Source organism: Suncus etruscus, chromosome 7, assembly GCF_024139225.1.
Source record: "Suncus etruscus isolate mSunEtr1 chromosome 7, mSunEtr1.pri.cur, whole genome shotgun sequence".
In the NCBI taxonomy this organism is placed as follows: Eukaryota; Metazoa; Chordata; class Mammalia; order Eulipotyphla; family Soricidae; genus Suncus; species Suncus etruscus.
In genome coordinates, this window is record NC_064854.1 from 17,242,252 (window position 1) to 17,256,003 (window position 13,752).

A 13,752-nucleotide genomic window follows, 5' to 3' on the forward strand; every position below is an offset into this window, starting at 1 on the left:
GTAAATACAATTTGAGGGAAAGGTGGCAAGGAGATATTTTCCCCCATGTGGTTGCAGTGTTACTTATTCATCAATGGACAGAAAGAATTATGCATCAGTTTTCTAGAATAAACAGCACAGGCATTAGTCCTGGTCAAAGAGAAGCAGATAGAAATGCCAAGGACTTGAGTAGAGTAGCTTCGGCCATCAGCACTTCCTGTAAGTGATAAGACAAAGGCACATATATATGTCTCTGCTACCCAAAACCGACTCTAGAGCTGCAAGAATGCACTTGCCTTGCACTGTGAGGCCTAGGGTTCAGCCCTGGGTGCTGAAAGACTCCCTGACATGGCTGGGAGAGAGCTTTAGGCCAGGGGCATCCCTGGGTATTGCTGGGAGTGGTGAAAGGACAGGAAGTGAAAGAGGCCAGCAAGCCTGTGTGTACTCCAGTCTTCCGGGTCTTCCTGCTTCAGTTGATTCAGTTCCTGACAAGCCTTGGGCTGGCCAAGCCAATCAGGATCTGAAGGACCACAGCTGCTCATTCTCTCCCCCAGGTGCCCTGTACTACGGCAGCAAAGTTGCTCCAAGCTCCATCCCCTCCTGGGCCAGCCCAGTGCCCACGCAGATGGTGCCAATGCCTGTGAAAAGTTCTCCTATATTGGAGATGACTCCCCCACACGTGATGCGAGGTAAAGGCTTTGGACTCCCTTGAGGGGCCACAGGGCAGACTCCATGAATGAGCTGATTGGCCCTGAGAGCTCTGGTCCCCTCTGAGTGCAGAGACAGTTTGAGTTCTCTGCATTCTCTTTCCTGAGGGGATGACCCCCACTGGGTGACCCTGACCTTACCTAAGATCTCAACTAAAGATATGGGGAGGGGGGAAGAGAGGAGAACCACAGTCCACAGCACTCTGTTCCCATCTGTTGGAGAACTTTCTGGAATTTTCTGGAGTATTCCAGAACATTATTTCTGGAGTGAGCATCCAGAGAGGTGACCTAGGGTATAGAGTATGCCAGAGCATCTGTATATCATTACCTGGAGAACAGGTGTGGGGAGCATTTTTGAGATTTAGGGGTTCAGCCACCACCATCACCCACCCTGTGGTGCTCAGGAGCTTTATGGAGTATCAAGTCCCAGACCTGGCAAACCTAAATGCTCCAGGGGTATCTTTTGCAAAGGTCCAATGCAAAGAGTCTAGGTCTGCCCATATGTGGGGAGGGGGCAGGCAGGGAGTGACTGAATCATTGTCTTGTCTTCAATTTTGTTTTCAATCTTTGTTGTGCATTTTCCAGTGGAAAATGACCCACACTTCATCATTTACCTTCCAAAAAGCCAGAAGAACATTTGTTTCAATATCGACTCAGAGCCTGGGAAAATCCTCAGTCTGGTCTCGGATCCGGAATTAGGTAAATCAAAAGGAAGGGGGTTGGGTTCCCATGTTGAGTCCGCACAGTGTCCCTGTTGTCCTTTCCTCACCTTCATCTTAGTCAGCATCCGGGTTCATGGGAGCTCCTCTCCATCGGGCAACTTGAAAAATGGACGATCCCAGCCTACTTCCAGGTCTCATTCATGCACATAAAATCCTGAGCATGAAAGGGTCCATCTTGGCCACACTGACTTCAATGAGAATCAAGCCCACTTAGAATTGACAACTACAAAAGAAATCATGTTGAAGCAAAACAATCACAGTAGTGACACATTGATTTTTTTCTTTATTTTTTATTGAATTTTAAACAACTTTATTTAAATACCGCAATGACAAGATTGTGTTGTTCATGATACAGTCGTGGGATTCTTTTACACAATTAATTTTTCTTTATTCTGAAGGCCTCCCAGGAAGCCATGGGGTTACACTGGCAGTTTTGAGTCAACTGAACATTTGGTTCAACACAAGGGCCCGGGATATAGTGGTGCTATTAGGGGAAACCTGCCATTCTGGGAAGATGCTTGGGGACCATGTAGTATCCAGCAGGCACCTGGGTGTGGAGCATGCTGGGTATATGCCCAAGTCACTGTACTGTCTGCCATTTGCATTTAGCACATTTAATCCATGGTGCATACTTGGGCAAAAAAAAAAAAGGGGGGGGGACCTTTGTTAAAAAACAAAAGCTCCTAAAAATAGGGGGTTTTGGCCACACCTGGAAGCACTGAGGGATTACTCCTAGTTCTGTGCTCAGAAATTATTCCTGGCAGGTGTAATCAAATCTGGGTCTGTGGTATATAAGGCAAACACCCTCCCTGCTGTGCTATGGCTCTGGCCCCCCTTTTTAAAATAGTTGAAAAGGGCTAGAGTGATAGCACAGCGGTAGAGCATTTGCCTTGCAATGCAGCTGACCTGGGACAGACCCAGGTTTGAGCTCCAATATCCCACAGGGTCCCCCAAGCCTGCCAGGAATGATTTCTGAGCCAGAAATAATCCCTGAGCATCACCGGGTGAGGCCCAAAAATAAAAACAAAACAAATGTGTTTGAAAAATTTGTTAGCCATACCTAGTGGTAATCAGGGATTACTCCTGGCTCTAAACTCAGGAATCATTCCTGGCAGGCTCAGGGGACCCTATGGGATACCAGGGATAGAACCTGGGTTGGTGGCATGCAAGGCAAAAGCCCTCTCCCGCTGTGCCATGTCTTCATCCCCTATATTTTTTTTGTTCCCCTCAGGGATCACTGTCAACGGCCAGCTTATAGGGGCCAAGAGGCCTGAGAAGGGGAAGCTGAGCACCTACTTCGGGACCTTAAGCTTTAGCTTCCGGCACCAGAACTTTCGAATGGAGGTCACCTGCGAGACTATCACCCTGAGCCTAGGCTCACTCATCAATGTCCTGTCCTGGTCTGACACAGTATACATCAACTTCCACAGGTAAGTGCCAGGACCCATCTGAGCAGCAGGGGCCCGCTGTCTCCTCCCCGTCAACAGCACAGATGCCCCAGAAAGTCCCTCAGTACACCTTGAAGCCACGACACACTGCCACACACTGACACTTCCCTGCAGAAAGAGGAACAGGCCAAAGAAAATGCATGGTCTGAACACAGGCTGTGTATGAGGGAGTGTAGGTTGTATCCCCAGCACTGCCCGATCCCCCCAGCATTGTCAGGAGTCGCCCCTGAGCTCACAGTGGGGAGAACTCCTGAGTCCCAGTGGGTTTGGCTCCAAACATCAATAGCAATAAGAATTATGATTTTATACATTGGGACAGAGGGGTCAAAGGAATACTATGGCAGTAGAGTAATGGCCTTAGGCAAAGTCTGCCTTGGTTTGATCCCTAGTACACCCCAGGGTGTCCAGAATTCTGTTAGGAGTGATCCTAGAGTACAGAGCCCAGTTCTAAGTTCCTTTTATTTTTAGGGGGGGATGTCACACCTAGTGGTACTCAGGGGTTACTCTTGGCGTTGTGCTCAGAAATCACTCCTGGCTCTGGAAACCATATGGAATGCCAGGGATTGAACCCATGTCCATCCTGGACATGCAGGACAAATGCCCTACCACTATGCTATCCCTCCGACCCCCTAAGTTCTAAGTTTTAAGTTCTAAGCATTGCTGAGTGTGGTCCAAAGAGCCAGCCAAAAAAATTTAGATATGCCCATGACAGGCCCTTTCAAAAATTATTGAGGGGAGCAATAGTTTAGAGCGGAGAGCATTGCCTTGCACACAGCCAACCCGAGTTCGATCCTTGGCATCCCATATAGTTCCCCAACTGCTAGGGGTGATTTCTGAGTGCAGATCCATGAGAAGCCACTAAGCACTGCCAGGAATAACATCCCCCAACACCTCAAGAAATACTGTCAAGGAAAGAAACACCAGCAGTCACAAAGGAAGCCTGCAGGGCTGGAGATGGGGGTCAGCACTAGAGCACTTCCCTATAAAGCCCCAAGTTCGAGTCCTGACACCTCCACCATCTAGAAGAGCCAACTGGTGCCCAGGGCTAGATAGCTAGCTGAGAAGACTCGAATGAGCAGATCCATATATCCTGTGTAAAGCCCTGATGGGCGGCACATTCTGCCCTGATATCGAGTCTCCTCCCTGCCACCCCAGGGTGGTGGTGTCCTTGACTGAGGAGAGCGACGTGACCGTGTTACTTGGCCAGGACTTGTCCTTCTCGGTCCTGCTGCATCGCGTGTGGGAGAAGCACCCCACCAACGTCGACTTCCTGGGCATCTACATCCCCCCCACTGACAAGTTCTCCCCCAAGGCACATGGGCTTCTGGGTAAGTGTGGCTAGGTTTTGGGGACCCTGTTGGAGGTGTGGTCAGGGGGAGGAGGAGGATGCTCAGGAAGCTTGGGGAGGCCTGAGCTTGGTGTCCTAGTGAGCTGGGGGGACCTGAAAGATCATGGCTCCCAGGGGATGACAGGAGGGACCCTAGGGCTCATAGGGCAGGTGGAGCCACCTGGATGGAGGTTTGTGTCTGCCAAGGTCTGGGTCTCATCACCACCAATAGGACCAGTCAAGTTGGGAGAAGAAACAGACATTTCCCCCATGTTGTGCTGGGCAGGAGAGCCAGGATGAGGCTGACTGAGGAGTTTATCTTGCTGGCAGTTAACCCCAGTTTAGCTCCCAGCACTGCAGGTCCCCCGAGCAATGTCAGAGGTGCCCACACTCACTCTCCACCCCTCAAAAACTCAGCAGAAGGGGCTGAGGGCAGCTCAGCTAAGGGAGACCAGGTTTGATACCTGAAACTGGTGGGTCACAAGCACAACTGCAAGGGACCCCCACATAGTGAGACCTGAGGAGCCCCCAAACAAACAAAAATTCAGGCTGGAGATTCTTCTGTTTTGGAAGAACATGACCTGGTCTAAGTGCAGGGTCCTGAAGCCCCCCAGGGGGGCCCGGCCAGCAGGAATTAGCTGGAAAGGCTTCTCAGACGACCGCACTTCTATTTTGCTGAGTAGAAGCACAACCACACTGTAAAAAATCTGAGAGAGGTTAATAATAAAGACCCAAGGCAGCGTCTCACTGTTCAAGGGTGTCTTTATTGGCTACAGTTCCTTCTTAAATAGTGAAGGAGAAAAGGGGCAGTACAAAGGTGATGTCAATCATACTTTTGGCGCGAAGGCTCATAAGGAAGTGGGCAGTGGGCTAGGGGCTGGATGACCTTCAAGCTATGCTGAACGTGCTGTTTCAATGGAAACTTCTATTGTCCTTCTAGCTGCATTCCTAATTGCTTGACTATCAGGAAATGGTGCAGTATGTGCTTGCCTAAGTGATCTTGAACAGACAATATAGCATATACTTATTGATAACAGCCTAAATTACTCCGGAATGTGGTCTTAAGGAATGGGGCCTAGTTTCTGATAACTGTACCAGGCAGTTTTTACTCTCCTCCGGGCATAGAGCTAAATTATGTCCTGCAGCTACACATTCTTTTCTCTTAGCTCAAAATTTTACAGCAAGACTGCATATTGCTTTTAGGTGAAAAGCTGGGCTATGGCAGAGAGAACAGCAAAATGTCCTCAAACAAGTCAGTCCCCAACATCTCCCCCTTTCTCTTCTAATAAAAGAAGGAAAGTCGTGAGCGGGTGGAAGAACCGTGTCTTAGGCATACAAGGTTTGACCAGGTCGGACACGGCCAAAGCCGCATTTAACAGGTGGCTACAAGCGCCGTGGGTGCGCGCAGAGATCCGAATTATGCGTTGTAGCCTTTTAGGGCCGTGCCCTAACTGGGACCTTGCTAATCCCGTCGTAGGTGTCTCCACAGCCGAGAGCACAAGTGCCGGAGCGAGCTCCGTCTGTTAGCTATGCGCTCTATCTCCTGGAAACTAGTGGCTGGAAAGGCGGCTTGGTGACTAAAGCCAAGTTTTCACAGGAGTCACGCGGGGTTAGACGCTGGTAGTTAACCTGAATAGAGGTTTTTGCCTTTTCATCTACCTGGTTTTTAATAAAGGCAGTAATTTTGCGGAAAATCCATGGGCCAAGAGAAAAGAGCAGCATGAGGCTAATAAGAGGGCCCACAACGGTGGACAAGATTGTGTAGAACCAAGGGGAAGAGAAAAACCAATCCTGGTACCAACCTTGTTCTTCATCGAAATGTTTTTCAAAATCTTTTATACCATCACCAATATGTTGGACGCTGTCCCTAACTAATCCAGTTTTGTCTTTAAAAATACAACATTGTTCCTTAAGGGCTACACAGACTCCCCCTTTCTTCAAAAAAAAAGGAAACCAAATTAAAGCATGGTGGTTTTGCTGCACTATCTTTGCTAGGGATTTAACAATGTGCTTTAAGTGTTGTAAACTTAGTTTAAGTTTGTAAACATTATTAACAACAGTTATACTTAAGGCATTGACAGATTTTAGAGTATGAACCAATGAATAAATTATTGTGCTTACAGCGGTAGCACCCAGGCCTATGATTAAGGCTAGGGTGAGAGCAGGTTTGACAGGTAAGTTAGGCATTAAAACAATGAAAACACAGTAGTTTTAGGACTGAAAAAACAAATGTGAAACAATGGGGGAGATAAACCAGTGAAACAGGCAAGAAACGTTAAATTGGGGGCAATTATGAACTGAAAGGAGGAATTAATGACAAGAATTTGATTACAATTTTCAATAGGGGGAATTATATTGGGTACCAAAAGGCAAAGTTCAAGTTTTACCACCTGTTCCAAGGTGATGCTGAAGTAAGGCTTGGGGCTGGATCGCAGAGCGAAGGGGTTAGAGACAGGCAGGAGGTTGCCAAAGCAGGCAGGGTCGGTGATGGTGGAGGCGTTGACCAGCTGTAGGATGAGGTTTGAGGTGGGTGAACAGCAGGTACCGAAGGCGTTTGCATCTGGGCGGAGGGCGGAAGCGTTGATCATGACAAGGATGAGCTGAGAAGAGGAGGGGGGTCCCGAGGACAGCATGGGCTGGAAGGGTGGGGAAGCCGGCAGAGTTCTGAAGAGCTCAGGGCATGGGAGAGGTTGAGCTGACATAGCCAGTGTGTCCTGGGGAATGGGTGAATGGGCCAGGTTGTGGCAAAATTGATTGGGGGTGGCTTACTCTTCCTTAAAAGGGGACGGGAAGGAACCAGAGGTGTTGCTATTGTCTTGCAAGGGAGTGAAGTGGAGCAAACAAATTAATGAAGCCTTGGTGCGAAGGGGGTGGTTGGTGGCAGTGGGCATCAAGGACAGCCAGGCAGAGTACCAATTTCAGCATTTTCTTTAGGCAGAGTCAGTTAGAAACAGGTTCGCAGTAATGGCAGCTAGCAGGTGGGGTGGCAGGCTTTTTTGAAGTGAATGAGGACAGGACTGCAGGAAGCTGTAGGAGGTCTATAAGAAAACAACTTGGCAGGAGGTAAAATGATTATTTTTGAATGCCACAGGAATGCCTTCTGACTTTTGCCAGACTTTAGCACTTTTAAAAAATCTTATAATTAATGATAGCCAATTGTTCAAAAACCTTTAAACTGAACTTAAATGATTTCCTTTAAACTTCTTAGTTATTATATTAAAGCTAGATGCTTCTTTTTCTAGCCAAATTTGGCCTTATTCTATTGGCCTTAACTACACATAGCAGAAAAACTGGGGATTGCAAAGTCCAAAAATTCTCCAGGAAAAAGTTATTCCTGATGGCCATTTGAGAAATTTTTGGGGTTTACCATCCCCTACCTTTTTTGCCATGCTGATAGAACAAAGCTAGCTTAGCACAGGATTTTTGGCAGGATTTCACAGTTTGTTAGATGACGAGACTAAGCCAGGTAAAAAAAATTAATTGAAATTTTAAAAATGGATAAGGCTTTAAAAATTGTATTTATATGAAATGCAAAAATAACAAATAGACAGACAGAACAAACACGAAACACAACATTGTGGCCACTTTCACGCATAACACACACACATGAACAGACAAGAGGACTTATTCAAAATTTGCATTGGAAAAATTGACAAGCGCTTTTAAATATTTAGCCGGCATGTTTGTAAAAAAATTGTTAACGTAGCTGGAGTGGAACTGCTGAAAATAAATTTTAAGGTTTAGCTTTAACACAAAACATTTTTAAAACAATTGTAATTTAAAGTTGAAAACATAAAGTAAAATGTTAGCAGTTAAAATTTTGTTAAGTAAATTGCTTAGTGAGCACTGTAGAAGGAGTCTGCACTCTGAAGTATGATATCATTTGCTGTAAAGGAACAGGTTTGTTATAAATTGGTTTTACAGTAGAATAGTAAGACAGCTGTAATAAAGTGTTAAAATTTTTATGATTAAACACAAGAGTATGAACTATGATTATTAAAGGTATAAAAAACTGACTTTAAAAAACAACTGTTTTTACTTTGAAGACTTAAAGTGAATAATTTGTAAAAAATATTAGATACCAAATTGACAAAATGTTTAGACATTATAAAATATAGTTAAAGACATTTGATGCATTTACACACCTAGAGCTTAAGACCAAAATTATTTTTAATACTTGTTAATTTGCTTATAAAATTTAGTTACTTTTATGATACTAATTAACAATATTATTTTAAAAAGGGCTAACCACAACATGAACAGAGACAACTTAAGATTAAACTTGGAAAATGCAAAATTATTTGTACTTACCTTTGAGTTTAAAATTAAGCTTGAAATTAAGAAAAGAAATAAAGCTACTTAAGGTTTAAGTTTATGAACAATAATTTATGAACAAATTTATTTAACTAGTTATCATATTGTTTTTGTTATTGAAATGGCTTTTATGCCACTATTTGAACTGCCTAACCACTTTTAAGGTTTAGATTATTTGGTTTAAGTTTTTCAAATGGCAATGCTATTTTGCTATATTTATATGCATTCAAAAGAGCTTAGGCTTAGCTTAGAGTTTTGGAATGTTTATACATTATTGTTAAGGAAAGCTGACCAACTTATTTTGCTCACTTGTATTATTTTAGTTCTTAAAAAATTAACTTTCTAAACATGTGCAGTAATTTTAACAAAGGAGTTTTGCTTTTTTTTCCCAATGCAGAGGTTCTTAAAAACAAAGTTAAAAATGTTACAAAATGTTATTTAACTATTAGATTTGAATGGCAAACATGGGAAGGAAAGAGCAATTAAAAAGACAAAATATAAGAAATATTTAAATGCAGATTAAGGAGCCTAAGCTACTAAAAAATGCCCATGACATGAACTATTTTACAAACTTCATATACTTTTAAGATTAAAAATAATTTTAAAAAAGACTTAAATTTTAATATTTGTGTGTTTGTTTAAGTTTTAAAGCACGAAAAGGTTTTTTGTTTACTGATAATTTGTTATTACAAGTAACAGAATTATGACCTTACTTTAAAATTTTTGAGAGGCATGAACAAGGGTGTTTATTGCTGTTATTTTCCTGTTGCTGTGACACAGACTTTGGAGAGTGACTCAGGCACAGAGCTGCTGACAAGCTAGGGTTTGGAAAATGTACACTGCGCCTTTAAAAGCTTAGAGGCCGAGCTTACAGCGCAGGGAAGAGAGAAAAAAAAAAAACGGCGGGCTTTTTTTTTTTTTTTTTTTTTTTTTTTTTTTTTTTTTTGCATTTTAGCTACATAGAAACTTAGTTTTAAAAACAGGTACGTCACCTTTGCGTAGGTTAAACTTATTATGACATTTTGTAACACATTTAAGACTTTTTAATTTTACCAACTGTGGCCTTTATACTTAGAAAAACATTTCAACTTAGGCATCCCAACTCAGGAAAAGGGAACAGTTGTAGCACCAGAGAGACAATTATAAAAGCCTGAGGGAAGATAGGCATTTGTATAGTAAGGGATGGGAGGTTTTCGCCCTGCTTGCTGAAATTGCTGAAGCGGCGCATGGCCAGGAGGGGGGGGGGGGAGTAGCAAAAGTTTGTTGCCCCGTGTGGAACCGGGTTTAAGCTGGGATTTGGAAAATGGGCGCTGTCCCTTTAAGGTGAAGCCAGCGATGAGCTCAGAGATTAGAATGTGTGCTTGCTTGCTGGAAGGAAAGATTTTACTGCGGAGAAAAAGTTAACTTTGCAAGAGTTCAGCTTTTCAGCGGGGGAGACAGCGCCGCCCCCAATAGATTTCAAGCAGGAGAGCGTGTAAGGGGCTGGGGTCACACGGCTTGAAACAGCTGTGAGGCTTTTCCAATTAAAGGCTTTGTATTGTTGCAATTGCTGGTTAAGGAGGGGAGTTGGTGGAACAGGGACGGAGCTGAAGCTAGGGAAGTGAAGGGCTGTTTAGGATTTTGCACAGAGGGTGCAGCGGCAGAAGTAAAGATGAAGGGTCAGAAGAGGAAGGAAACTGAGAGACAGAGTTAGAGCGAGAGGGAGCCCAGGAACACTAGATTTTTGGCAAACATCATGAACAAATATTAAGAAATTACAAATATCTTTTTTGGTAACCTCTATATGTCTGGCTTTCAACTCAGACTGTATATATTTAATGAATTTAAGTTCAGTACTCAAAGAATTACCCATGGTAGCGTATCCTATGGGTTAAGCCCCAAAAGCCAATCAGGGGCGGCGATCGGAACGACTGGAAAAACTGCAGTTTAAATATTTGATTAAGGCTAACTCGTTTCAACGCTTACCCTGATGAGGTAATTTCCGCGATTTACGAAGGAGCTCTAGACTCGCCAACCTGTAGTCGTTCGGAGTGTGGCGGTGATCTTCGAGCCCAGCGTTGGGCGCCAAAATGCAGGGTCCTGAAGCCCCCCAGGGGGGCCCGGCCAGCAGGAATTAGCTGGAAAGGCTTCTCAGACGACCGCACTTCTATTTTGCTGAGTAGAAGCACAACCACACTGTAAAAAATCTGAGAGAGGTTAATAATAAAGACCCAAGGCAGCGTCTCACTGTTCAAGGGTGTCTTTATTGGCTACAGTTCCTTCTTAAATAGTGAAGGAGAAAAGGGGCAGTACAAAGGTGATGTCAATCATACTTTTGGCGCGAAGGCTCATAAGGAAGTGGGCAGTGGGCTAGGGGCTGGATGACCTTCAAGCTATGCTGAACGTGCTGTTTCAATGGAAACTTCTATTGTCCTTCTAGCTGCATTCCTAATTGCTTGACTATCAGGAAATGGTGCAGTATGTGCTTGCCTAAGTGATCTTGAACAGACAATATAGCATATACTTATTGATAACAGCCTAAATTACTCCGGAATGTGGTCTTAAGGAATGGGGCCTAGTTTCTGATAACTGTACCAGGCAGTTTTTACTCTCCTCCGGGCATAGAGCTAAATTATGTCCTGCAGCTACACATTCTTTTCTCTTAGCTCAAAATTTTACAGCAAGACTGCATATTGCTTTTAGGTGAAAAGCTGGGCTATGGCAGAGAGAACAGCAAAATGTCCTCAAACAAGTCAGTCCCCAACAGTCTAAGCGGAACCCAGAAAGACTCCTATGTATCTGATGACACATGCACATGGGGGTGCTTCTGTTCCACCCTGAAGCTCAGCTGAAATACGAACCCTGAACCCTTTTGCTCTGGGAATGACTAGCAGAACCCACATTCCTTGATGTTGTCTGAGGGATGTTTGTGGAAGGAGCAGAGGCTGCTGGGCACACTACTCTCACTAACCACTTGCCATGCCCACCAGGCCAGTTCATGCAGGAGCCTGAGGTCCGGATTTTTAATGAGCGGCCAGGAAAGGATCCCACCAAGCCGGAGGCCAGCATGGAGGTGAAGGGCCACAAGCTAAGTGTCACCAGGTACGTCTTGGGTCCATGACAGCCAGGAAAAGAACTTTGATGTGGTCAAATACAGGTCAGCTGAGTCAGGCACGATCCACTGGGATATGACTGAGGATGCCATCACCAACGAATGAGATGCCACCATGGAGGAGATGCAGGGAGAGTCTGTAGTGTCCTCCTGTGAGGGGACCCTCATGTCAGGCCCATCTGTTATGTATCTTACACAGAGGTTCTCGAATGAACTAGGGCTCACTATATTTTTTTCAGAGGGAGGGATCAACACCTAGCAGAGCTCAGGAGTTACTCCTGGATCTATGCTTAGGAATCATTCCTGATAGTGCTCGGTGGAGCTTAAGGGATGCTGGGGATTGAACTCAGGTTGGCCACATGCAAGACAAATGCCCTACCTGCTGTGCTATGGCTCCAATTCCCCTAGGGCTCACTTTCATGTCAGAGTGACGTCCCAGAAACCTGGCAAACACCTTGAATGTATAATCCCCACCTCATTCTACACAGTCCTCCTCTTTGCAGCTGACTCACATATGCTGAATTTGGAACCATTTTAGAGCACTCCAAGGGGCCATTATTTAGTTTCCACGAAGCAACCAAATTTGTCCCCCAAACACCTTGTTGGGGCTGAGTGTTAGTACAGCAGGGAAGGCACTTACCTTGCATATGGCTGACCCAGGTTTGATCCCTGGAATCCCACACCCCAGACTTGCCAGGAATGACCTCTGAGTGCAGAGTCAGGAGCAGCCCCTGAGCACAGCTGAATGTGGCCTCAGAATGAAGAAATGAATCTGTAGCAAATGTCGTTGGCCTCCACCAACTTCACCCCTAAAATAAGTATCGGCATTGAGCCTTAAAATGATAGTAGTAAAGTCCACTCCCCAAAAGACTTAACCTAAGTGCTGACCTTTGAGTGAGCTCCCCAAATCAGTCAAGTTGTGCTGCTCTGTTAGAGACTCCCCCAACCCAGGCTTCCCTACAGACCCTGGAAAGAAGTGGAGGTCTCTAGGACTAGCCACATTGGTCTGAAGCTCAAGGATAGTGGACAGAGCACTGCTGGGTTTTTCGGACAGATTTCAGGGTAGTCTGGGTCTCAGTTTCCCTGCACACCCCCTGCCCCAGTCCTCAGGAGCCCAGCCAGCCTGTGCCCAAGGATTCAACCACAGGCCTGTTCTTTCAGTAGAAACATGGCCTCAACTCAAAGAAAGCCAACACTTATCTGAGAAGGCAGGGCAGGGACCCCGAGGCCTTACCAGCTGCCCCCAGCATTTGGCATGCTCCATGGCATGGCTCCAATCTTCTTGCCAGTCTGACCTTTTTGGGGTGACTTTGCACCTCACATTGAGTTTGGTGGGAAAGTCCACTCAGGGAGCTGCCGGGAGCCTGAATGAGGCACTTTGGGTATCAGGGAGCAGTGGGTGCAGAGTGGTGGAGAATGGGACATACCATGAACCCTGGCCTGGCCCATGTCTCACAGGGGCTGGCAGAAAGACTACCGCACAGATCACGTTCAGGGCACCAACGTGACCTGCTGGTTCGTGCACAACAGTGGCAAAGGCTTCATTGACGGACACTACAATGACTACCTGGTGCCCCAGCTCCACAGCTTCCTGAAGCTGCCCTGAAGCCTGGAGGGTCTGGGAATAGTTGGGTGCTGGTTCCTACCCGTGCATGCTTGCTGCCACCTGCCAGTCTGGGGAGGGCTGACACGGGGTCCTGGAGCTGCACTGGGCAGAAATTAAAGCCATGTAATGATGCTTCAGGAGTCTGTGTTGTTTCAGCGGCGATAGTGATACAGCCTTGGCCATCACAGCCTTATGGTCAGGCAGAGCCCCCTGATACACGAAAGGGGGGGGGGGGGTTTCTCTGCAAAATGGAGTATGCACACCTTCAGATGCAAACATGTACTCACACGCACTGATATTCACTCTCACAGACATGTAGTCACACATACAACACGAATGTTCACACATCTCATATACACTTAGTATATACTCAAATGCACATCTACCCACCAACAAACACATCAACAACTCACATATCCTTAAATGCATACATATCCATATATGCATACTCAAACACACATTTCACATTTATTCATACACTCACATATGCACACACACATACTAAATGACCCTAAAACAAAATCAACTGAGTTTTGTTGTGCCATTAACACAAACCTC

General features: G+C 45.4%; 1 protein-coding gene across 1 annotated transcript in view; it reads left to right on the top strand.

The window, feature by feature from the left end:
- The window catches only part of ITIH2 (inter-alpha-trypsin inhibitor heavy chain 2), a 34,224-nt gene extending 20,898 nt beyond the window's left edge, over positions 1 to 13,326 (top strand). The window contains exons 15-20 of the mRNA XM_049776336.1: positions 534 to 668; positions 1,272 to 1,385; positions 2,640 to 2,838; positions 4,012 to 4,184; positions 11,467 to 11,578; positions 13,047 to 13,326. Coding sequence (XP_049632293.1) covers positions 534 to 668; positions 1,272 to 1,385; positions 2,640 to 2,838; positions 4,012 to 4,184; positions 11,467 to 11,578; positions 13,047 to 13,194 — 881 coding nt within the window. The 3' untranslated portion in view covers positions 13,195 to 13,326. The remainder of the gene's footprint in view (positions 1 to 533; positions 669 to 1,271; positions 1,386 to 2,639; positions 2,839 to 4,011; positions 4,185 to 11,466; positions 11,579 to 13,046) is intronic.
- The last annotated feature ends 426 nt before the right edge of the window (positions 13,327 to 13,752 follow it).